Here is a 26620-nt window from a genome sequence, read left to right as displayed (position 1 = left end):
GTAATCCTATGTGTGCTTGGGGTGTAGCACTGAGCTATCAGTTATCCTATGTGCGCTTGGGGTGTAGCACTGAGCTATCAGTAATGCTATGTGCACTTGGGGTGTAGCACTGAGCTATCAGTAATCCTATGTGCACTTGGGGTGTAGCACTGAGCTATCAGTAATCCTATATGTGCACTTGGGGTGTAACACTGAGCTATCAGTAATCCTATGTGCACTTGGGGTGTAGCACTGAGCTATCAGTAATTCTATGTGCACTTGGGGTGTAGCACTGAGCTATCAGTAATCTTATGTGCACTTGGGGTGTAACACTGAGCTATCAGTAATCCTATGTGCACTTGGGGTGTAGCACTGAGCTATCAGTTATCCTATGTGCACTTGGGGTGTAGCACTGAGCTATCAGTAATCCTATGTGCACTTGGGGTGTAGCACTGAGCTATCAGTAATCCTATGTGCACTTGGGGTGTAGCACTGAGCTATCAGTAATCCTATGTGCACTTGGGGTGTAGCACTGAGCTATCAGTAATGCTATGTGTGCTTGGGGTGTAGCACTGAGCTATCAGTAATCCTATCTGCACTTGGGGTGTAGCACTGAGCTATCAGTAATCCTATATGCACTTGGGGTGTAGCACTGAGCTATCAGTAATCCTATGTGCACTAGGGGTGTAGCACTGAGCTATGTGTGCTTGGGGTGTAGCACTGAGCTATCAGTAATCCTATGTGCACTTGGGGTGTAGCACTGAGCTATCAGTTATCCTATGTGCACTTGGGGTGTAGCACTGAGCTATCAGTAATGCTATGTGTGCTTGGGGTGTAGCACTGAGCTATCAGTAATCCTATGTGCACTTGGGGTGTAGCACTGAGCTATCAGTAATCCTATGTGCACTTGGGGTGTAGCACTGAGCTATCAGTAATCCTATGTGCACTTGGGGTGTAGCACTGAGCTATCAGTAATCCTATGTGCACTTGGGGTGTAACACTGAGCTATCAGTAATCCTATCTGCACTTGGGGTGTAGCACTGAGCTATCAGTAATCCTATGTGCACTTGGGGTGTAGCACTGAGCTATCAGTAATCCTATGTGCACTTGGGGTGTAGCACTGAGCTATCAGTAATCCTATGTGCACTTGGGGTGTAGCACTGAGCTATCAGTAATCCTATGTGCACTTGGGGTGTAACACTGAGCTATCAGTAATCCTATGTGCACTTGGGGTGTAGCACTGAGCTATCAGTAATCCTATGTGCACTTGGGGTGTAGCACTGAGCTATCAGTTATCCTATGTGCACTTGGGGTGTAGCACTGAGCTATCAGTAATCCTATGTGCACTTGGGGTGTAGCACTGAGCTATTAGTAATCCTATGTGCACTTGGGGTGTAGCACTGAGCTATCAGTAATCCTATGTGCACTTGGGGTGTAGCACTGAGCTATCAGTAATCCTATGTGCACTTGGGGTGTAGCACTGAGCTATCAGTAATCCTATGTGCACTTGGGGTGTAGCACTGAGCTATCAGTAATCCTATGTGCACTTGGGGTGTAACACTGAGCTATCAGTAATCCTATGTGCACTTGGGGTGTAACACTGAGCTATCAGTAATCCTATGTGCACTTGGGGTGTAACACTGAGCTATCAGTAATCCTATCTGCACTTGGGGTGTAGCACTGAGCTATCAGTAATCCTATCTGCACTTGGGGTGTAGCACTGAGCTATCAGTAATCCTATGTGCACTTGGGGTGTAGCACTGAGCTATCAGTAATCCTATGTGCGCTTGGGGTGTAGCACTGAGCTATCAGTAATCCTATGTGCGCTTGGGGTGTAGCACTGAGCTATCAGTAATCCTATGTGCGCTTGGGGTGTAGCACTGAGCTATCAGTAATCCTATGTGCACTTGGGGTGTAGCACTGAGCTATCAGTAATCCTATCTGCACTTGGGGTGTAGCACTGAGCTATCAGTAATCCTATGTGTGCTTGGGGTGTAGCACTGAGCCATCAGTAATCCTATGTGCACTTGTGGTGTAGCACTGAGCTATCAGTAATCCTATGTGCACTTGGGGTGTAGCACTGAGCTATCAGTAATCCTATCTGCACTTGGGGTGTAGCACTGAGCTATCAGTAATCCTATGTGTGCTTGGGGTGTAGCACTGAGCTATCAGTAATCCTATGTGCACTTGGGGTGTTGCACTGAGCTATCAGTAATCCTATCTGCACTTGGGGTGTAGCACTGAGCTATCAGTAATCCTATGTGTGCTTGGGGTGTAGTACTGAGCTATCAGTAATCCTATGTGTGCTTGGGGTGTAGCACTGAGCCATCAGTAATCCTATGTGCACTTGGGGTGTAGCACTGAGCTATCAGTAATCCTATGTGTGCTTGGGGTGTAGCACTGAGCTATCAGTAATCCTATGTGCACTTGGGGTGTAGCACTGAGCTATCAGTAATCCTATTTGCACTTGGGGTGTAGCACTGAGCTATCAGTAATCCTATGTGTGCTTGGGGTGTAGCACTGAGCTATCAGTAATCCTATGTGCGCTTGGGGTGTAGCACTGAGCTATCAGTAATGCTATGTGCACTTAGGGTGTAGCACTGAGCTATCAGTAATCCTATGTGCACTTGGGGTGTAGCACTGAGCTATCAGTAATCCTATGTGCACTTGGGGTGTAACACTGAGCTATCAGTAATCCTATGTGCACTTGGGGTGTAGCACTGAGCTATCAGTAATGCTATGTGTGCTTGGGGTATAACACTGAGCTATCAGTAATGCTATGTGTGCTTGGGGTATAACACTGAGCTATCAGTTATCCTATGTGCACTTGGGGTGTAGCACTGAGCTATCAGTAATCCTATGTGCACTTGGGGTGTAGCACTGAGCTATCAGTAATCCTATGTGTGCTTGGGGTGTAGCACTGAGCTATCAGTAATCCTATGTGCACTTGGGGTGTAGCACTGAGCTATCAGTAATCCTATCTGCACTTGGGGTGTAGCACTGAGCTATCAGTAATCCTATGTGTGCTTGGGATGTAGCACTGAGCTATCAGTAATCCTATGTGCACTTGGGGTGTAGCACTGAGCTATCAGTAATCCTATGTGCACTTAGGGTGTAGTACTGAGCTTTCAGTTATCCTGTGTGCACTTGGGGTGTAGCACTGAGCTATCAGTAATCCTATCTGCACTTGGGGTGTAGCACTGAGCTATCAGTAATTCTATGTGCACTTGGGGTGTAGCACTGAGCTATCAGTAATCCTATTTGCACTTGGGGTGTAGCACTGAGCTATCAGTAATCCTATGTGTGCTTGGGGTGTAGCACTGAGCTATCAGTTATCCTATGTGCGCTTGGGGTGTAGCACTGAGCTATCAGTAATGCTATGTGCACTTGGGGTGTAGCACTGAGCTATCAGTAATCCTATGTGCACTTGGGGTGTAGCACTGAGCTATCAGTAATCCTATGTGCACTTGGGGTGTAACACTGAGCTATCAGTAATCCTATGTGCACTTGGGGTGTAGCACTGAGCTATCAGTAATTCTATGTGCACTTGGGGTGTAGCACTGAGCTATCAGTAATCTTATGTGCACTTGGGGTGTAACACTGAGCTATCAGTAATCCTATGTGCACTTGGGGTGTAGCACTGAGCTATCAGTTATCCTATGTGCACTTGGGGTGTAGCACTGAGCTATCAGTAATCCTATGTGCACTTGGGGTGTAGCACTGAGCTATCAGTAATCTTATGTGCACTTGGGGTGTAACACTGAGCTATCAGTAATCCTATGTGCACTTGGGGTGTAGCACTGAGCTATCAGTTATCCTATGTGCACTTGGGGTGTAGCACTGAGCTATCAGTAATCCTATCTGCACTTGGGGTGTAGCACTGAGCTATCAGTAATCCTATGTGCACTTGGGGTGTAGCACTGAGCTATCAGTAATCCTATGTGCGCTTGGGGTGTAGCACTGAGCTATCAGTAATCCTATGTGCGCTTGGGGTGCAGCACTGAGCTATCAGTAATCCTATGTGCGCTTGGGGTGTAGCACTGAGCTATCAGTAATCCTATGTGCACTTGGGGTGTAGCACTGAGCTATCAGTAATCCTATCTGCACTTGGGGTGTAGCACTGAGCTATCAGTAATCCTATGTGTGCTTGGGGTGTAGCACTGAGCCATCAGTAATCCTTTGTGCACTTGGGGTGTAGCACTGAGCTATCAGTAATCCTATGTGCACTTGGGGTGTAGCACTGAGCTATCAGTAATCCTATCTGCACTTGGGATGTAGCACTGAGCTATCAGTAATCCTATGTGTGCTTGGGGTGTAGCACTGAGCTATCAGTAATCCTATGTGCACTTGGGGTGTTGCACTGAGCTATCAGTAATCCTATCTGCACTTGGGGTGTAGCACTGAGCTATCAGTAATCCTATGTGTGCTTGGGATGTAGCACTGAGCTATCAGTAATCCTATGTGCACTTGGGGTGTAGCACTGAGCTATCAGTAATCCTATGTGCACTTAGGGTGTAGTACTGAGCTATCAGTTATCCTGTGTGCACTTGGGGTGTAGCACTGAGCTATCAGTAATCCTATCTGCACTTGGGGTGTAGCACTGAGCTATCAGTAATTCTATGTGCACTTGGGGTGTAGCACTGAGCTATCAGTAATCCTATTTGCACTTGGGGTGTAGCACTGAGCTATCAGTAATCCTATGTGTGCTTGGGGTGTAGCACTGAGCTATCAGTTATCCTATGTGCGCTTGGGGTGTAGCACTGAGCTATCAGTAATGCTATGTGCACTTGGGGTGTAGCACTGAGCTATCAGTAATCCTATGTGCACTTGGGGTGTAGCACTGAGCTATCAGTAATCCTATATGTGCACTTGGGGTGTAACACTGAGCTATCAGTAATCCTATGTGCACTTGGGGTGTAGCACTGAGCTATCAGTAATTCTATGTGCACTTGGGGTGTAGCACTGAGCTATCAGTAATCTTATGTGCACTTGGGGTGTAACACTGAGCTATCAGTAATCCTATGTGCACTTGGGGTGTAGCACTGAGCTATCAGTTATCCTATGTGCACTTGGGGTGTAGCACTGAGCTATCAGTAATCCTATGTGCACTTGGGGTGTAGCACTGAGCTATCAGTAATCCTATGTGCACTTGGGGTGTAGCACTGAGCTATCAGTAATCCTATGTGCACTTGGGGTGTAGCACTGAGCTATCAGTAATGCTATGTGTGCTTGGGGTGTAGCACTGAGCTATCAGTAATCCTATCTGCACTTGGGGTGTAGCACTGAGCTATCAGTAATCCTATATGCACTTGGGGTGTAGCACTGAGCTATCAGTAATCCTATGTGCACTAGGGGTGTAGCACTGAGCTATGTGTGCTTGGGGTGTAGCACTGAGCTATCAGTAATCCTATGTGCACTTGGGGTGTAGCACTGAGCTATCAGTTATCCTATGTGCACTTGGGGTGTAGCACTGAGCTATCAGTAATGCTATGTGTGCTTGGGGTGTAGCACTGAGCTATCAGTAATCCTATGTGCACTTGGGGTGTAGCACTGAGCTATCAGTAATCCTATGTGCACTTGGGGTGTAGCACTGAGCTATCAGTAATCCTATGTGCACTTGGGGTGTAGCACTGAGCTATCAGTAATCCTATGTGCACTTGGGGTGTAACACTGAGCTATCAGTAATCCTATCTGCACTTGGGGTGTAGCACTGAGCTATCAGTAATCCTATGTGCACTTGGGGTGTAGCACTGAGCTATCAGTAATCCTATGTGCACTTGGGGTGTAGCACTGAGCTATCAGTAATCCTATGTGCACTTGGGGTGTAGCACTGAGCTATCAGTAATCCTATGTGCACTTGGGGTGTAACACTGAGCTATCAGTAATCCTATGTGCACTTGGGGTGTAGCACTGAGCTATCAGTAATCCTATGTGCACTTGGGGTGTAGCACTGAGCTATCAGTTATCCTATGTGCACTTGGGGTGTAGCACTGAGCTATCAGTAATCCTATGTGCACTTGGGGTGTAGCACTGAGCTATTAGTAATCCTATGTGCACTTGGGGTGTAGCACTGAGCTATCAGTAATCCTATGTGCACTTGGGGTGTAGCACTGAGCTATCAGTAATCCTATGTGCACTTGGGGTGTAGCACTGAGCTATCAGTAATCCTATGTGCACTTGGGGTGTAGCACTGAGCTATCAGTAATCCTATGTGCACTTGGGGTGTAACACTGAGCTATCAGTAATCCTATGTGCACTTGGGGTGTAACACTGAGCTATCAGTAATCCTATGTGCACTTGGGGTGTAACACTGAGCTATCAGTAATCCTATCTGCACTTGGGGTGTAGCACTGAGCTATCAGTAATCCTATCTGCACTTGGGGTGTAGCACTGAGCTATCAGTAATCCTATGTGCACTTGGGGTGTAGCACTGAGCTATCAGTAATCCTATGTGCGCTTGGGGTGTAGCACTGAGCTATCAGTAATCCTATGTGCGCTTGGGGTGTAGCACTGAGCTATCAGTAATCCTATGTGCGCTTGGGGTGTAGCACTGAGCTATCAGTAATCCTATGTGCACTTGGGGTGTAGCACTGAGCTATCAGTAATCCTATCTGCACTTGGGGTGTAGCACTGAGCTATCAGTAATCCTATGTGTGCTTGGGGTGTAGCACTGAGCCATCAGTAATCCTATGTGCACTTGGGGTGTAGCACTGAGCTATCAGTAATCCTATGTGCACTTGGGGTGTAGCACTGAGCTATCAGTAATCCTATCTGCACTTGGGATGTAGCACTGAGCTATCAGTAATCCTATGTGTGCTTGGGGTGTAGCACTGAGCTATCAGTAATCCTATGTGTGCTTGGGGTGTAGCACTGAGCTATCAGTAATCCTATGTGCACTTGGGGTGTAGCACTGAGCTATCAGTAATCCTATTTGCACTTGGGGTGTAGCACTGAGCTATCAGTAATCCTATGTGTGCTTGGGGTGTAGCACTGAGCTATCAGTAATCCTATGTGCGCTTGGGGTGTAGCACTGAGCTATCAGTAATGCTATGTGCACTTGGGGTGTAGCACTGAGCTGTCAGTAATCCTATGTGCACTTGGGGTGTAGCACTGAGCTATCAGTAATCCTATGTGCACTTGGGGTGTAACACTGAGCTATCAGTAATCCTATGTGCACTTGGGGTGTAGCACTGAGCTATCAGTAATCCTATCTGCACTTGGGGTGTAGCACTGAGCTATCAGTAATCCTATGTGTGCTTGGGATGTAGCACTGAGCTATCAGTAATCCTATGTGCACTTGGGGTGTAGCACTGAGCTATCAGTAATCCTATGTGCACTTAGGGTGTAGTACTGAGCTTTCAGTTATCCTGTGTGCACTTGGGGTGTAGCACTGAGCTATCAGTAATCCTATCTGCACTTGGGGTGTAGCACTGAGCTATCAGTAATTCTATGTGCACTTGGGGTGTAGCACTGAGCTATCAGTAATCCTATTTGCACTTGGGGTGTAGCACTGAGCTATCAGTAATCCTATGTGTGCTTGGGGTGTAGCACTGAGCTATCAGTTATCCTATGTGCGCTTGGGGTGTAGCACTGAGCTATCAGTAATGCTATGTGCACTTGGGGAGTAGCACTGAGCTATCAGTAATCCTATGTGCACTTGGGGTGTAGCACTGAGCTATCAGTAATCCTATGTGCACTTGGGGTGTAACACTGAGCTATCAGTAATCCTATGTGCACTTGGGGTGTAGCACTGAGCTATCAGTAATTCTATGTGCACTTGGGGTGTAGCACTGAGCTATCAGTAATCTTATGTGCACTTGGGGTGTAACACTGAGCTATCAGTAATCCTATGTGCACTTGGGGTGTAGCACTGAGCTATCAGTTATCCTATGTGCACTTGGGGTGTAGCACTGAGCTATCAGTAATCCTATGTGCACTTGGGGTGTAGCACTGAGCTATCAGTAATCCTATGTGCACTTGGGGTGTAGCACTGAGCTATCAGTAATCCTATGTGCACTTAGGGTGTAGCACTGAGCTATCAGTAATGCTATGTGTGCTTGGGGTGTAGCACTGAGCTATCAGTAATCCTATCTGCACTTGGGGTGTAGCACTGAGCTATCAGTAATCCTATGTGCACTTGGGGTGTAGCACTGAGCTATCAGTAATCCTATGTGCACTAGGGGTGTAGCACTGAGCTATGTGTGCTTGGGGTGTAGCACTGAGCTATCAGTAATCCTATGTGCACTTGGGGTGTAGCACTGAGCTATCAGTTATCCTATGTGCACTTGGGGTGTAGCACTGAGCTATCAGTAATGCTATGTGTGCTTGGGGTGTAGCACTGAGCTATCAGTAATCCTATGTGCACTTGGGGTGTAGCACTGAGCTATCAGTAATCCTATGTGCACTTGGGGTGTAGCACTGAGCTATCAGTAATCCTATGTGCACTTGGGGTGTAGCACTGAGCTATCAGTAATCCTATGTGCACTTGGGGTGTAACACTGAGCTATCAGTAATCCTATCTGCACTTGGGGTGTAGCACTGAGCTATCAGTAATCCTATGTGCACTTGGGGTGTAGCACTGAGCTATCAGTAATCCTATGTGCACTTGGGGTGTAGCACTGAGCTATCAGTAATCCTATGTGCACTTGGGGTGTAGCACTGAGCTATCAGTAATCCTATGTGCACTTGGGGTGTAACACTGAGCTATCAGTAATCCTATGTGCACTTGGGGTGTAGCACTGAGCTATCAGTAATTCTATGTGCACTTGGGGTGTAGCACTGAGCTATCAGTTATCCTATGTGCACTTGGGGTGTAGCACTGAGCTATCAGTAATCCTATGTGCACTTGGGGTGTAGCACTGAGCTATCAGTAATCCTATGTGCACTTGGGGTGTAGCACTGAGCTATCAGTAATCCTATGTGCACTTGGGGTGTACCACTGAGCTATCAGTAATCCTATGTGCACTTGGGGTGTAGCACTGAGCTATCAGTAATCCTATGTGCACTTGGGGTGTAGCACTGAGCTATCAGTAATCCTATGTGCACTTGGGGTGTAACACTGAGCTATCAGTAATCCTATGTGCACTTGGGGTGTAACACTGAGCTATCAGTAATCCTATGTGCACTTGGGGTGTAACACTGAGCTATCAGTAATCCTATCTGCACTTGGGGTGTAGCACTGAGCTATCAGTAATCCTATCTGCACTTGGGGTGTAGCACTGAGCTATCAGTAATCCTATGTGCACTTGGGGTGTAGCACTGAGCTATCAGTAATCCTATGTGCGCTTGGGGTGTAGCACTGAGCTATCAGTAATCCTATGTGCGCTTGGGGTGTAGCACTGAGCTATCAGTAATCCTATGTGCGCTTGGGGTGTAGCACTGAGCTATCAGTAATCCTATGTGCACTTGGGGTGTAGCACTGAGCTATCAGTAATCCTATCTGCACTTGGGGTGTAGCACTGAGCTATCAGTAATCCTATGTGTGCTTGGGGTGTAGCACTGAGCCATCAGTAATCCTATGTGCACTTGGGGTGTAGCACTGAGCTATCAGTAATCCTATGTGCACTTGGGGTGTAGCACTGAGCTATCAGTAATCCTATCTGCACTTGGGATGTAGCACTGAGCTATCAGTAATCCTATGTGTGCTTGGGGTGTAGCACTGAGCTATCAGTAATCCTATGTGCACTTGGGGTGTTGCACTGAGCTATCAGTAATCCTATCTGCACTTGGGGTGTAGCACTGAGCTATCAGTAATCCTATGTGTGCTTGGGATGTAGCACTGAGCTATCAGTAATCCTATGTGCACTTGGGGTGTAGCACTGAGCTATCAGTAATCCTATGTGCACTTGGGGTGTAGCACTGAGCTATCAGTAATCCTATCTGCACTTGGGATGTAGCACTGAGCTATCAGTAATCCTATGTGTGCTTGGGGTGTAGCACTGAGCTATCAGTAATCCTATGTGCACTTGGGGTGTTGCACTGAGCTATCAGTAATCCTATCTGCACTTGGGGTGTAGCACTGAGCTATCAGTAATCCTATGTGTGCTTGGGATGTAGCACTGAGCTATCAGTAATCCTATGTGCACTTGGGGTGTAGCACTGAGCTATCAGTAATCCTATGTGCACTTAGGGTGTAGTACTGAGCTATCAGTTATCCTGTGTGCACTTGGGGTGTAGCACTGAGCTATCAGTAATCCTATCTGCACTTGGGGTGTAGCACTGAGCTATCAGTAATTCTATGTGCACTTGGGGTGTAGCACTGAGCTATCAGTAATCCTATTTGCACTTGGGGTGTAGCACTGAGCTATCAGTAATCCTATGTGTGCTTGGGGTGTAGCACTGAGCTATCAGTTATCCTATGTGCGCTTGGGGTGTAGCACTGAGCTATCAGTAATGCTATGTGCACTTGGGGTGTAGCACTGAGCTATCAGTAATCCTATGTGCACTTGGGGTGTAGCACTGAGCTATCAGTAATCCTATGTGCACTTGGGGTGTAACACTGAGCTATCAGTAATCCTATGTGCACTTGGGGTGTAGCACTGAGCTATCAGTAATTCTATGTGCACTTGGGGTGTAGCACTGAGCTATCAGTAATCTTATGTGCACTTGGGGTGTAACACTGAGCTATCAGTAATCCTATGTGCACTTGGGGTGTAGCACTGAGCTATCAGTTATCCTATGTGCACTTGGGGTGTAGCACTGAGCTATCAGTAATCCTATGTGCACTTGGGGTGTAGCACTGAGCTATCAGTAATCCTATGTGCACTTGGGGTGTAGCACTGAGCTATCAGTAATCCTATGTGCACTTGGGGTGTAGCACTGAGCTATCAGTAATGCTATGTGTGCTTGGGGTGTAGCACTGAGCTATCAGTAATCCTATCTGCACTTGGGGTGTAGCACTGAGCTATCAGTAATCCTATGTGCACTTGGGGTGTAGCACTGAGCTATCAGTAATCCTATGTGCACTAGGGGTGTAGCACTGAGCTATGTGTGCTTGGGGTGTAGCACTGAGCTATCAGTAATCCTATGTGCACTTGGGGTGTAGCACTGAGCTATCAGTTATCCTATGTGCACTTGGGGTGTAGCACTGAGCTATCAGTAATGTTATGTGTGCTTGGGGTGTAGCACTGAGCTATCAGTAATCCTATGTGCACTTGGGGTGTAGCACTGAGCTATCAGTAATCCTATGTGCACTTGGGGTGTAGCACTGAGCTATCAGTAATCCTATGTGCACTTGGGGTGTAGCACTGAGCTATCAGTAATCCTATGTGCACTTGGGGTGTAACACTGAGCTATCAGTAATCCTATCTGCACTTGGGGTGTAGCACTGAGCTATCAGTAATCCTATCTGCACTTGGGGTGTAGCACTGAGCTATCAGTAATCCTATGTGCACTTGGGGTGTAGCACTGAGCTATCAGTAATCCTATGTGCACTTGGGGTGTAGCACTGAGCTATCAGTAATCCTATGTGCACTTGGGGTGTAACACTGAGCTATCAGTAATCCTATGTGCACTTGGGGTGTAGCACTGAGCTATCAGTAATCCTATGTGCACTTGGGGTGTAGCACTGAGCTATCAGTTATCCTATGTGCACTTGGGGTGTAGCACTGAGCTATCAGTAATCCTATGTGCACTTGGGGTGTAGCACTGAGCTATCAGTAATCCTATGTGCACTTGGGGTGTAGCACTGAGCTATCAGTAATCCTATGTGCACTTGGGGTGTAGCACTGAGCTATCAGTAATCCTATGTGCACTTGGGGTGTAGCACTGAGCTATCAGTAATCCTATGTGCACTTGGGGTGTAGCACTGAGCTATCAGTAATCCTATGTGCACTTGGGGTGTAACACTGAGCTATCAGTAATCCTATGTGCACTTGGGGTGTAACACTGAGCTATCAGTAATCCTATGTGCACTTGGGGTGTAACACTGAGCTATCAGTAATCCTATCTGCACTTGGGGTGTAGCACTGAGCTATCAGTAATCCTATCTGCACTTGGGGTGTAGCACTGAGCTATCAGTAATCCTATGTGCACTTGGGGTGTAGCACTGAGCTATCAGTAATCCTATGTGCGCTTGGGGTGTAGCACTGAGCTATCAGTAATCCTATGTGCGCTTGGGGTGTAGCACTGAGCTATCAGTAATCCTATGTGCGCTTGGGGTGTAGCACTGAGCTATCAGTAATCCTATGTGCACTTGGGGTGTAGCACTGAGCTATCAGTAATCCTATCTGCACTTGGGGTGTAGCCCTGAGCTATCAGTAATCCTATGTGTGCTTGGGGTGTAGCACTGAGCCATCAGTAATCCTATGTGCACTTGGGGTGTAGCACTGAGCTATCAGTAATCCTATGTGCACTTGGGGTGTAGCACTGAGCTATCAGTAATCCTATCTGCACTTGGGATGTAGCACTGAGCTATCAGTAATCCTATGTGTGCTTGGGGTGTAGCACTGAGCTATCAGTAATCCTATGTGCACTTGGGGTGTTGCACTGAGCTATCAGTAATCCTATCTGCACTTGGGGTGTAGCACTGAGCTATCAGTAATCCTATGTGTGCTTGGGGTGTAGTACTGAGCTATCAGTAATCCTATGTGTGCTTGGGGTGTAGCACTGAGCCATCAGTTATCCTATGTGCACTTGGGGTGTAGCACTGAGCTATCAGTAATCCTATGTGTGCTTGGGGTGTAGCACTGAGCTATCAGTAATCCTATGTGCACTTGGGGTGTAGCACTGAGCTATCAGTAATCCTATGTGTGCTTGGGGTGTAGCACTGAGCTATCAGTAATCCTATGTGTGCTTGGGGTGTAGCACTGAGCTATCAGTAATCCTATGTGCGCTTGGGGTGTAGCACTGAGCTATCAGTAATGCTATGTGCACTTGGGGTGTAGCACTGAGCTATCAGTAATCCTATGTGCACTTGGGGTGTAGCACTGAGCTATCAGTAATCCTATGTGCACTTGGGGTGTAACACTGAGCTATCAGTAATCCTATGTGCACTTGGGGTGTAGCACTGAGCTATCAGTAATGCTATGTGTGCTTGGGGTATAACACTGAGCTATCAGTAATCCTATGTGCACTTGGGGTGTAGCACTGAGCTATCAGTAATGCTATGTGTGCTTGGGGTATAACACTGAGCTATCAGTTATCCTATGTGCACTTGGGGTGTAGCACTGAGCTATCAGTAATCCTATCTGCACTTGGGGTGTAGCACTGAGCTATCAGTTATCCTATGTGCACTTGGGGTGTAGCACTGAGCCATCAGTAATCCTATCTGCACTTGGGGTGTAGCACTGAGCTATCAGTAATCCTATATGCACTTGGGGTGTAGCACTGAGCCATCAGTGATACATGAAGGTTTTTGAGCCTTCAGTAATCCACCGTGCACGTGTAGATTTGCAGGATACTTGTGAGGCTTATGTGCACATGGAGTTATGTTTGGGCCTTCAGTAACCCTCTGTGCACAGGCAGGTAAACAAGAAGCTCTCACTATTCTCTACACATGATAACTATTCTCAAAACAATATTAATCCCAAATAAAAAGTCTGGAATTTGCTGGTACCATAACCTGTATTTTCTCATTTGTGGTAATTCACCAGACATTTTTAATTGAACCGTTAAATGATTTCTGTACATAAGACAATTTAGCAAGGGCAATAAAAATGAACAAGTACATTATGGGTACACAACCCTTTTTGGTCCGAGAGCCATATTGGGAAATTTTAACCATTTTGTCAAGATTGTAAAAAATAAAGATACTTTCCACGTAAAATATATTGTAACGCAGGAATAGATTAACATCTTTGCAACTCACCTATTAACGCTTAAGTCCCCACAGGGAAAGGATTGCTCATGTCAATACCATTCAACTAGGGGGGCATGCTTATGCCACATATTTGGCCTCCTCACCTCTGTAACACCTCCTTTTAGGACAGATTTCTCAGTTTCATCCCTCCCCTGAAAAAAATCCCCTTTCCCATCTGTAGTAGCACAATTATCATTTCCCTTCCCGTTGCCGTAACACATTTTACCCTCCTTTCCTTTACACAATTCCTCCCCCACCACTCACTTGTGACATATATTACTTACCAATTCACGCAACAAAACTAATGTCTCACAAGATAAGTCCATGATCTCACTGGTGACAATAAGTTCTGCAGTACCGTGACAGCCTGATAGTGACTCAGAATGCAGCTGACCCATTCCGAATTATTGCCAGACCTCACCGATGAATGTCTGGGACTCTCTGCAGTATCAGATCATCTCTGACACCTTTGGCCAGCTGTGTGCCCTATGGCCGTCGCAGCTGCTACCTAGAGGCCAGGAAATCTCCATTCTCTGATGGAAATCCTGGCCTCTTCTCTCCCCTGCAACGGCAGCGACACGCCTCTGTTTGGCGAAAAGGAGGCCATCGCCACCTCCTCCCCAACCGGCATCAGACTGTCAATCACTGACAGTCTGATGCCGATCTGCATCCGTCATTGCTGGACCTGTTCTCAGTACTTTGCTACTCCGACCACATCTGAATGACCCCCCATTATGTAGCCATCTGCATCCGTCATTGCTGGACCTGTTCTCAGTACTTTGCTACTCCGACCACATCTGAATGACCCCCCATTATGTAGCCTCACTGGGTTGCAGCAATCCTTTTCCTAATGATAATCTAATAAGTCAGCAATAACTCCTCTAAACTGCACCAACAGCCAAGTACACTTCCATGGAATCTAATGATTTGTATTTTGAGTTAGAGGAGGTTGTTGTTCTTCTTCCTCTAACAGATGTCAATGAGTGCGAGACACTACAAGGTGTGTGTGGGACGGCCCTTTGTGAGAACGTGGAAGGATCCTTCCTCTGCATCTGTCCAAACAGCAATGAGGAGTTTGACCCCATGTTTGGGAAATGCATACGAACAACCACTGCTGGTAAGGGGCCGATCAGAATATAATGATTAAGGGTTGTGTTTTATTGCTGGAACGTAGCTACTTTAACATGGCATCCTATGATTACTCTTGTAATCGGCATCTTCCCTCTCCTGCCGCAGAACGTCCTGCATATCCAAGCAGTTCCGGCTTTTCCCGGGTAGATTTTGTGCCAACCTCCGCCCTTAAAGACTGTTATTACAACCTGGAGGACCCTAATGTGTGTGAGAATGTGCTTGCTAGCAATGTCAGCCAAGTTGAATGCTGCTGCACAATTGGCAAAGGATGGGGCCAGGCCTGCCAGATCCAGAGATGTCCTAGCATGGAGTCAGGTAATGGAGTGGGGAAGGTGAGCTGCTATGATCGCACATATTCTCTGGTTATTATGAACTCATAGGATTTCATTTTCCATGGTAACGGAATAATATATGATGGACCATTTTATTAAATGTAAGGTAAGTTTAATTTTTCAGCACAGATGTAGCTAATCTAATTACATCAAGAGTTCATTAGTCTACATCAGGAGTTTATTAGTCTAGCGCTAGATGAATGCAAATAGGTTATTTGCCTCCAGTAGAAGATAAGGCTTTCAAAAAATGAAACGAGGTCCCTGGACCTGTCCAAGCACTGAGAAAGGAAAGGGTCAGGTGTCCGCTTGTATGTGGTTGTGAAAAGATAATAGATCTGTGTTGTTTCAGACAGAAAACACTTAGGTGGTAATTCAGATCTGATCTCAGCAGCAAATTTGTTAGATAATGGGCAAAACCATGTGCACTGCAGGTGGGGCAGATGTAACATGTGCAGAGAGAGTTAGATTTGGGTGGGTTATATTGTTTCTGTGCAGGGTAAATACTGGCTGCTTTATTTTTACACTGCAATTTAGATTTCAGTTTGAACACACCCCACCCAAATCTAACTCTCTCTGCACATGTTATATCTGCCCCCCCCCCCCCCCGCAGTGCATATGGTTTTGCCCATTAGCTAACAAATTTGCTGCTGCGATCAGATCTGAATTAGGCCCTTAGTAAATAAGCTACAGTACCCCATTACATTGCCAGAAAACACCAGTCATCACATGTATGATAATCAACCATTTGTAACCTTACAGAGACTTTCTCTAACACAAGATATCTGCTTGTTTTTTAAAAACATATCCAAAATACGCCCTTATCTTACACAAGACACTGCAAAAACTCTAATCCATGCACTCATCATCTCCCGCATTGATTATTGTAATAGTCTCCTTACTGGTCTTCCCAAACATAGGCTATCACCACTTCAATCCATTTTAAATGCAGCTGCGAGGCTAATCTTCCTCGCCAGACGTTCTTCATCTGCTGATCCGCTCTGTCAGTCCCTCCATTGGTTACCGGTATTCTACCGTGTCAAATATAAAATACTTTTACTTACATACAAGGCTATTAACCAAACTGCACCATCATACATCTCCTCACTCATCTCAAAATATCTCCCTACCAGACCTCTCCGCTCTGCACAAGATCTGCGTCTCTCATCCACATGTATTACCTGTTCCCACTCAAAATTACAGGACTTTACCCGGGCTTCACCCACTCTGTGGAATGCACTCCCACGCACAATAAGACTCTCCTCTAGTCTCCAAACCTTTAAACGTTCTCTGAAAACTCATCTCTTCAGACAAGCCTACCAAATTTCAGACCCACACACATAACCTTCACAGCTTCCCTATCAAGTTACATCCCCTCTGTACAGTCCACATAAACTCACATTTTGTCTTCCAACATTGCTGGGTGATCATATCATATAAGAACCTAGCAACCTGGGGAACCATTATGTGACAGGTAGCATCTATCCTTGTGTATCAATGCCTATTTCCCTATAGATTGTAAGCTTGCGAGCAGGGCCTTCCTACCTCTGTCTGTCTGTCTGTCTGTCTGTCTGTCTTTGCCCAGTTTTGTTCTATAATTGTTGTTCTAATTGTAAAGCGCAACGGAATATGCTGCGCTATATAAGAAACTGCTAATAAATAAATAAATAAAATTGTTTTATTTTCTCTCAGCTGAGTACCGGAGCTTGTGTCCTGAGGGACTGGGCTATGTGGTATCCGGGCAGGGCTATAAAGGTAGGTGGTAGACTGCTTTGTTTCTGCACAATACTCTGCATTATGTCAACAGGCCCATTCAGATTCTTGACCTGGGTAGTCTGTCGAAGGCAAAAAGTCACGACCTGTGCTGAAGAGCTTACACTTTAATCTGTTCATGTATGAATCTCTTTTCCTTACAAGTGATCTTCGAACTAATCCCATAGCATTTATCATATTATCACCCATTCGATAGAGGAACTCTTCTTTGTAAAAGACTGTTCACTTCTAGCTGGACTGGCTCACATAAGACATTGTAAAAAGTGTTGTATTTTATTTGTCTGCTCAGAACTAACTCCACGTTATCTCTGTTTAAGATGTTGATGAATGCAAACTCTTTGGGCCAGAACTGTGCAAAGGAGGAGTGTGTCTCAACAAGGCGCCGCTGTTTGCCTGCTACTGCCCCAACGGCTACGTCTATGATGGCCATCGCTTGGAGTGTGTGGGTAAGGTTGTACTAATGACATACACAAGTAATATTGCAATGGAAGTAAGTGTACACATACAGCGAATCTATCTACCATTATAGCGGGTGACGTATGTCTGGCAGTGCCAGGTGTAATTGTGCTCGTAAATATAGGGGCAGTATGGATGGTGTAATGGTTAGCATTACTGCCTCACAGCACTGAGGTCATGGGTTCCATTCCCACCATGGCCCTAACTGTGTGGAGTTTGTATATTCTCCCCGTACTTGTGTGGGTTTCCTCCGGGTACTCCGGTTTCCTCCCACAATCTAAAAATATACTGGTAGGTTAATTGGCTCCCAACAAAAATGAACCCTAGCGTGAATGTGTCTGTGTGTACATGTGATAGGGAATATAGATTGTAAGCTCCACTGGGGCAGGGACTGAGGTGAATGAGCAAATATTCTCTGTAAAGCACTGCGGAATATGTGTGCACTATATAAATAACTGGTAATAAACAAATAATAATAATATAGTTATAGTGGGTGGTTATGTCTGCCAGTGCCAGGTGTAATTGTGCTTGTAAATAGAAAGTTATAGCGGGTGGTGTATGTCTGGCAGTGCCAGGTGTAATTGTGCATGTAAATATGCCATTATAGCAGGCAGTGTATGTACCATTATAACAGGCAGTGTATGTCTGCCAGTGGCAGGTAAAAGTGTGCATGCAAATATACCATTATAGCGGGCGGTGCATGTCTGCAGCACTCTGTGTAACTGTGTTTCTATTCTAAATATACGATAATATTCAGAAGACTATCTGCTACTTTTGGTAACTCTGTTCCAGAGAAAAGCAATACTAAGCAATACTAAGAGAGTATTTTTGCCGCACAGATAACGATGAATGCCAAGAGGAGGAGACCTGTGTGGGGGGGAACTGTGTGAACACTGTGGGATCCTATTTCTGCACATGCAACCCCCCATTAGTGCTTGATACATCCCAGAGGAGGTGTGTCACCAACACGAGCCAGACCATAGGTAAGGGAACTAGAAGAATGTAGTATTTGTATACTGGTATGGCGCTTATATGAAACCTGTGTCCCTAATTTTGTTTTACCTCAGATAATAACGTAGCTGTGTGCTGGCAAGCTGTTGGGGCAGATTTGGTGTGCAAGCGCCTTCTAATGGACAGACAGACAACCTACACAGAATGCTGCTGTCTGTATGGGGAAGCCTGGGGGATGAGCTGCGCACTTTGTCCAGCAAGAGATTCAGGTAAGGATGAAAAAATAAGTACGAGACAATGGTCCTAATTGTTATAAAACTGCTAAAATCACAGACGAACGCTTTTCATCCGTTGCACATGTGCGAAGTCCGCAGTGCGCAGGCTTTCACATTGCGGGGGGGGGGGGGGGGCAGCAGGAAACGCAGTCGTGTCATGCCCATTTTTGGGGCGACCTGATGACACCTCCATTTCCTGCGATAGGACACATGGTGGCGCTGCGCCTGCATACGCATGTATGCAGGGGGCTACCACTGTCTGCGATGCAATTACAATTGAACTATGCTGGGTGGCTCGAGGTATGGGATCACAAGCAGTAGCAGTTTTGCTATTTTAACAAAACTGCTACTGAAGCTGAATTAGACCCAATGAATGCTGCTAAACTATACGAAGAACAGGGATCCGGTCGGGATCCCGACTGTCGAAATACCAACGCCGGAATCCCGACACTGATCACGTACAGAACCTATAGTGAATGTAGTGAAATAAGACTTAATAATCTTCTGTTTGTACCTTTCAGATGACTTTGAAGCCCTGTGCAATGTTCTTAGATCTCCAGGATACGGAAATCCAGCTCCTCCTCTTGATCCTTATGAATATGGATCAGAATATGGTCCAGGATATGGTGTCCCTTATGGAGCTGATTCCTTCCCCAACCCTCCTCCTAGAATAGTGAGGCCTGGATATGAAGCCTACCCAGCACCTCCCGGAGTGGGATTTGGATCACGTCCACCCTCACCCTATGACCCACGGGACTCGGTGTACAGTCTCCCGCCTTTTGAGTCCCCAGACTTTGATTCTGATGTTTCCTATACAGACACAGATGTAGATGAGCTAAGACCTCCATTCCAGAGAGAACTTGGATATGACCCACTTCTGCGACCATCTCCACCGCGTTCCAGATCTAGAAGCCCTAGCTCTGCAGGGGTAGGATTAGAAGATCGGCGTAGGACCCCGCCATGGAGTTCTGTAGGGCGTGATTCAGACAGTCTCCCAGATTGGAGGGGAGGCCTGAGGGAAGCACATGATGGTAAAAAAAACTCCTGGGTCATTAAAACTGTACAAGAATGCAAAGAGGGGCTGTGGAAATAATGTGGTTTTATTAGGGAAATGATATAAGTGGATATTTTCCATTACTAACTTTTTGTCTCCTAGACCGCTATGAACAATTTGAAGGGTTGCAAGCGGAGGAATGTGGGATCCTCAATGGCTGTGAAAATGGCCGGTGTATCAGGGTGCCTGAGGGCTACACCTGTGACTGTTATGACGGGTACAGGCTGGATATGACACGAATGGCATGTATGGGTAAGTGCCCATAAAATCAGGGGTTTCTGAAAGGTGCTTTGATTGACGTAGCAAAATAATTCTATGTGCTTAATAACCACTCATATGGGCAATTAGAAAACACCTGTTACAATGTGACTGCTCTGACATGACTCTAGTACCCTATGTGGAATACAGCTATTAGGGATAAGTGATAGAAAAAGGGGCAGATGTAATAATCCTGGAGACGGTATAAGGAAGTGATAAATCAGTGATAAGTGCAAGGTAATATACGCACCAGACAATCAGCTCCTAACTGTTAATTTACATATTGGAGCTGGTTGGCTGGTGCGTTTATCACCTTGCACTTATTACTGGTTTATCACTTCCTTATGCCTTCTCCAGGTTACTACATCTGCCCCAAAGAACCTTGCTGTTATAACTAAGGGGTCTATTTACTAAGTCTTGGATGGAGATAAAGTTGCTGGAGGTAAAGTACCAACCAATCAGCTCCTAACTGCCATGCCACAGGCTGTGTTTGATAAATCACAGTTAGGAGTCGATTGGTTGGTACTTTATCTCCAGCAACTTTATCTCCATCCAATGCTTAGTAAATAGACTCCTAAGACTTGTATTCCAAAGACCACCAAATGTTATTTTCTGAGACCAGATACCTAATAATACAGAGAGCATAACAGGGTTCATACGTGCAGTCTCTATCCAGAGTGGGACTGAGCACTGTGCTCCCTCCCACAGATGTGTATCTGCTTATACCAACTCTGCATTACCAAGGCTTTCCACATACTGCCAAATACATGCTCCCTGTGCAACTGTTATTACAACATTGCCTTTACTCCTTATCTATGCATTTCAGCCAAGTCCTTATTTGTATGAGCAAAGTTAATTATTTTTCGGGTCCGTGGTACATGAAACAAAGTTGCATACATCTGTATGGCTAGGTACACAGTATGCAATATTGCTTGTACAGCCAACGAATGACGTATCACATAGTGCATCTATCCGTGTGTACATACGATATGACTGTGAATGATGTCAGTCACAGTCTTATCAGGTCAGCCCTGCAGCACAGTCAATGCAGCTGCCAGCCAGGTCCCGGAACTGCACACGCACAGTCAAGCGGTTGCTTGACTCCGCATGTGCAAACCCTCGGCATCTATGGCCTGTATTGGCTGCTGTCCATAGAAGTCGGTGTTAGCGCATACGCCGATAACTCCGAGGGGATCGCAGCCCGGTCTGGTAGTCCCCGAAGGAGGAGACACCTCCCAATGGGACTGGCTGTACTGGGCTTGACTGGCAGGTAGGACTTAGAAGTCATCACTGCCAGTCACTGTGTAGCCAGCACAGTCACAGACTGCTACTGGCTCACTCCCTGCAGTGGCAGATTTTACAGAGGGGGCCCATAGGTAAGATCCATCACTGATGCCGATATACCATGCAGATATATCAGTACATTTGCCTGTGTGTATGGCTGCCCATTCTGCTATCGGACGATTGGTAAGTGTGTACAGTATGCACAAGATCATTTGTGCATAAACCTTACCAATCGCTTGGGGTGTACCCAGCATGTCACACAGCGCACAGAAAATAAACATCTTTGCCTGCTGCGATGAATTCATGGCTGAAAGCCACACAAAAAAAATCTACAAAGAAGAGCAATGCATTCAGTAAAAGCTACAGGATGATAAAGTAATCCAGCAATTACAGCTGTAGCTTGTCAGGCAATTACCAGTCTGTCATTCTCCTACATAAAGTTACCTTACTAATCACCTCCTTGTAAACACCCTGTGGTAGGTTTACTAAAGCTTCCAAAGCAGACAAGTGGGGTATTAGCCCTAGCAAATAATGAGATTCTAGCTATCACTTTATCTATTGATAGCTACAGGCTGGGCTGCTTCTACCCAATTAGGCTCCAGTGCGAGATTTAAAGATGCACATCCCCCCCCCCGCCATTGACCATTGACATTAAAAAAATGCGCCCCCCCCCCCCCCATTAAAAAAATGCGCCCCCCAGACATAAACATTAAAGGACAAATTTGCACGCGCGCTTTCAGCAAGGGGGTGTGGCCACGCTAAAATGGCAGTGTTCTTGCCTGAAAAGACTACCTTACATCCCAGTTTTTGACCCTGTACCAACAGATCACGGCCACCACAGGAAAAAAATACATTCCACCATATTAAGCCCCACACAGTAATGCCCCCCGCACCATATTATGCCACACACCGCAATTCCACAGATACATTATGCCCTACAGTAAAGCTTCTAATTACTTTTAAATTACCTGCTCAGGGTTTCACGCGCTAGGTGTCATGCTGGTTGCCAGGGGTTTCATGCTCTGGGACGGGTGTCATGATTGTTGCCTGGGTTGTGTAATGCCAGTTGCCAGGGCTGTGTAGTGCTCTTTGTACAGTAAGGGGTGTTTACAGCGCCCAGCCGACCGCATGCCCGCTAGCATCTCCCTCCTCCTCCCCGGCCCGCCCGTTGCTCAGTCTGTCCTGAGTCCTGGTGCTCCCCCTCCTCCCCATCATTAGTACTCCGCTCAGGGGCGGAGTTTTGTGTGATGACACGTTTGTGTCATGACATCATGGCGCGAAACTCCACCCTAGTAGCCAGAGCGTTTCCTCCGCCTCGCCCGCCACAAGAAACGGCTCTGGCTAGCTAGAAATTCATTGTTACTTACTATGGGCATAACCTCCACTTCATACTTGCCACCTTTTGGAGTCTCCTCCCTGGGAGAAGCCCAGAGAGGAGACACAGCTGGTCACTTTGGGGGAGCGGGGCCGGGCTGTCACATCATTGAGCCCCACTCCCTCAACAAGGCGACGCGATTCTGGTGATTATCACCCCCTTCTGCCCTCTTCACTATGAAGCAGGCAGAAGTCGGGAGATCCGCCTACTTTTGCAGGGGTGCTGGGGAATACCCAAAAAATCGTGAGTCTTCCATAACTTCCAGGAGACTAGGCAAGTATGCTCCACTTTTTTTCTTTTTTTGAACATTAGTAAATCTACCCCAGAGTCTATCATCTTACCTAGTTTTTCTTATAATCTCCCCTCCATTTCACATGAATTTAAGAAACAACCCGACAGGCAGAGTTTGTGACACATAAAGTCTCTGCTCTCGAAGAGATCAAAGGTTAAAACCATTTAGTAAGTTCTGAATCTGTCTTCACATATGAATATTTGTTTTGTCAGATATAAATGAATGTGATGAAGCGGAGGATCTCTCTCTTCTGTGCCTGAACGGGCAGTGCCGTAACACTGATGGATCCTACGAGTGTGTCTGTCCCCGTGGATATGTCCTGTCCCGACAACACAACTACTGTGTACCCTCCCAGGACTGATTCCCCACAGTCCATTCTTAGGAGAACCAAAGACATCCTGTGGTGGCTAGCCTATGTCCACATCATTGTGAGGTCCAGGGGCTTGCGCGAAAGACGGGATGGAGATATTTATTTTTCTGTATATATTGTCGAATGTTTAATGATCTCTTTAGTGCAGTCAGTTGTGGGCAACCCCTGAGAGTTTTATATGCTAAAAACTTTTACCTATACTTTTTTTTTATTTTACTTGGAGCATATGGGACACTGAATTCCCACATGTCACCAACTGGTGTTTGATTTTTGCCTAACGGACATCGGGACCGAAGACCATGACTTTTGCTTCTGTTTCTAGGGCCAAATCCTTTTTGGGGGAATCCAGAAAATGAAAGCTAGGTTTGCAAACTTTAACAATGGGTTCAATGAATAGGATCTGCTTGTGCTGGTGAGACAGAATTCTCTGTCCCAACCACAACTTTGTGGAACATGGGGGGTCATTCCGAGTTGATCGCACGCTGCCAATTTTCGCTAAGCACGCGTACAGGTAGAATGCAGATCGTTGCTGCGCTGTGGATTTAACGAAGAATCCATACGCACAGCCGATCGCAAGAAGATTGACAGAAAGAGGGCGTTTATGGGTGTCAACTGACTGTTTTCTGGGAGTGGTAGGGAAAACACAGGTGTGTCTGGGCGTTTGGAGGGCGGGTGTGTGACTTAAATTCCGGCACCAAAAAGACTGAAGTGATCGCAAGGGCTGAGTAAGTGCAGACCTACTGTGAAACTGCACAAAATGTTTTTGCAGAGCTCGGCTGCACAGGCGTTCGCTCACTTGCAAAGCGAAAATACACTCCCCCGTGGGCGGCGACAATGCGTTTGCACAGCTGCTAAAAACAGCTAGCGAGTGATCAACTTGGAATGAGGGCCATGGTGCAAAGTGCTGGCCTGTGCAGATCCTTAAATTTCCTTGTGACATCACCATTATACAAAACTTATGGGATTTTCCTAACACAGCAAAGTTCTCTTACACCTGTCTGTGCCATAGCGGAAATATATATGCAGTAAGGAAAGAGGCACATTACTATACAGCCCCCCCCCCAAATCCATCATCTATCATCGTTTACTATCTTCTCAACCATTATGCAGCCTCAGGGGCCCCTTGTCCAAGGGATCAGTATGTGTCTCCAGTAATAGCTGCTAATACACACCACAAAATTGAGACCCCTGGAGAGAGCGAACCCTCTATATGCTGGGTCATCACATATGTCTGTATGTCTCTGTCTCCCAATGCAGGTTACAGAATTTCTATGTTATTTTTTAAGAAAAGGAACACACAATTAATTTTCTACACACACGCACAATTGTGACTTATACACTTTTTATAGGCATTGTTTAAGGAAAATTCAAACAAAATAAAATATATATGTATATAACAAGAATCTCTTTTTTTATGTCTGAGTTTTAATGTGTACATATCAACGGGTGATGGAGAGAGAACGCCTTAGAAGTTTTTATTGGTAATGATTCATCCAACTTATGGGCCCTACACATTGGCCGATCCGCCGTCGAGCTGCCCGACGGCGGATACGGCCGACAGGCGACCCGGCGGCGGAGGGGCAGTGACGGGGGGAGTGAAGTTTCTTCACTCCCCCCGTCACCCGGCTGCACTGAAGTGCAGGCAAATATGGACAAGATCGTCTATATTGGCCTGCATGCACAGCCGACAGGGGACCAGCGATGAACGGGCGTGGGGCCGCGCTTTGTTCATCGCTGGTGCCGCCACACTCAAAGATATTAATGGTATCTGGTTCATTTATGAACGAGATCGTTCATATCTTTGACTGATGTCGGCCAGTGTGTAGGGCCTATTATAGTGGAGAGAGATAAGGTACCAATCAATCAGCTGGTACTTTATCTCTCTCTGCACTTTATCACTCTCACAGGCATAGTACATTTCCCCCTTAGTGATCCATGAAATCTTTCCCCCATTCCACCCCACAGTAAGTACACTGTAGAAATGTGAAAGTGAATGATTCTTAGTGGTAGCCATCCAATCAGCTCTATGTAAGGGTATGGGTCATTAGGTCGACAAGATTTAGGTCGACAGTCATTACTTCGAACACTATTGGTCAACATGCATTAGGTTGACATGGTCATTAGGACGGCATGTACTAGGTCGACATGGAAAAAGGTCGACATACGTTTTTTTTCCTTTTTTTGTGTTCTTTTCTTTGTAAAGTGATGGGGAACCCCAATTTGTGCACCATGTCCCTCGCTGCACTCGCCATGCTTTGGGCAAAGTGCCTCGCTGCGCTGGGCACAGTTTACCATTCCCATTCATACTCCACGTGGATTGTAAAGTATAAAAAGTTTAAAAAAATGGAAAAAAAAGTGAAAAACTCATGTTGACCTTTTTCCATGTCAACCTAGTACATGTTGACCTTATGACCATGTCGACCAATAGTGCTCGACCTAATGACTGTCGACCTGCGTCTTGTTGACCTAATAATGGGGGTAATTCCAAGTTGATCGCGGCAGGATTTTTGATGGCAATTGGGCAAAACCATGTGCACTGCAGGGGAGGCAGATATAACATGTGCAGAAAGAGTTAGATTTGGGTGGGTTATTTTATTTCTGTGCAGGGTAAATACTGGCTGCTTTATTTTTACACTGCAATTTAGATTGCAGATTGAACACACCCCACCCAAATCTAACTCTCTCTGCACATGTTATATCTGCCTCCCCTGCAGTGCACATGGTTTTGCCCAATTGCTAACAAAAATCCTGCTGCGATCAACTCAGAATTACCCCCAATGACCGTAAGCCCTATGTAAGAGGGTTAGAGTTTGCCAGAGATGTGGGATGCCGGCCGATCTCAGATGTTTTTAAAGCGGCAATCATTTACAAGGTATGTTTTTTTTTTATTGTAAATGATTGCCCCTTTAAATAAACGGCCGAGATCGTCCAACATCCCGCACCGCCTGCAAAGTTTGACCCTATTACATATGCCTCATGGTGTCTATATGGGAGTCTGCTATACTGACAACACAACTGCTAGATGTTTCCACGTTTCATTACAAGGGAAAAACATACAGCTCCCACCTTATATGGTGCAGATGTAACTGGCAGCCTGCAGAATCACTGAGACAACAATCAACAGTTATTACAGGACTGAAACCTCTGTTGCTGAAACTATATTTCTGGAGTCCAGAGGTTTCAGCCTTACACCAGCTGAAGATTTATGTAGTTAAAAGCAGAATCATTAAATTGGATTCATTATTTGGTTGAAACTTCTGACGTCAAGAAATAAATCAGAGATATACATACAAAT

General features: G+C 46.0%; 1 protein-coding gene across 3 annotated transcripts in view; it reads left to right on the top strand.

The window, feature by feature from the left end:
• The window catches only part of LTBP4 (latent transforming growth factor beta binding protein 4), a 411741-nt gene extending 388160 nt beyond the window's left edge, over positions 1-23581 (top strand). For all 3 annotated transcript variants that reach the window (XM_063937673.1, XM_063937672.1, XM_063937671.1), the window contains 9 exons: positions 14751-14894; positions 15014-15223; positions 16930-16992; positions 17328-17456; positions 18306-18449; positions 18534-18686; positions 19214-19723; positions 19849-19998; positions 23168-23581. In XM_063937673.1, the coding sequence (XP_063793743.1) occupies positions 14751-14894; positions 15014-15223; positions 16930-16992; positions 17328-17456; positions 18306-18449; positions 18534-18686; positions 19214-19723; positions 19849-19998; positions 23168-23316 (1652 nt within the window). In that variant the 3' untranslated portion in view covers positions 23317-23581. The remainder of the gene's footprint in view (positions 1-14750; positions 14895-15013; positions 15224-16929; positions 16993-17327; positions 17457-18305; positions 18450-18533; positions 18687-19213; positions 19724-19848; positions 19999-23167) is intronic.
• Positions 23582-26620: the final 3039 nt, after the last annotated feature.

This window comes from Pseudophryne corroboree, chromosome 8 (genome assembly GCF_028390025.1).
Source record: "Pseudophryne corroboree isolate aPseCor3 chromosome 8, aPseCor3.hap2, whole genome shotgun sequence".
Lineage (NCBI taxonomy): Eukaryota > Metazoa > Chordata > Amphibia > Anura > Myobatrachidae > Pseudophryne > Pseudophryne corroboree.
This window is presented reverse-complemented; position numbering and strand designations above follow the sequence as displayed.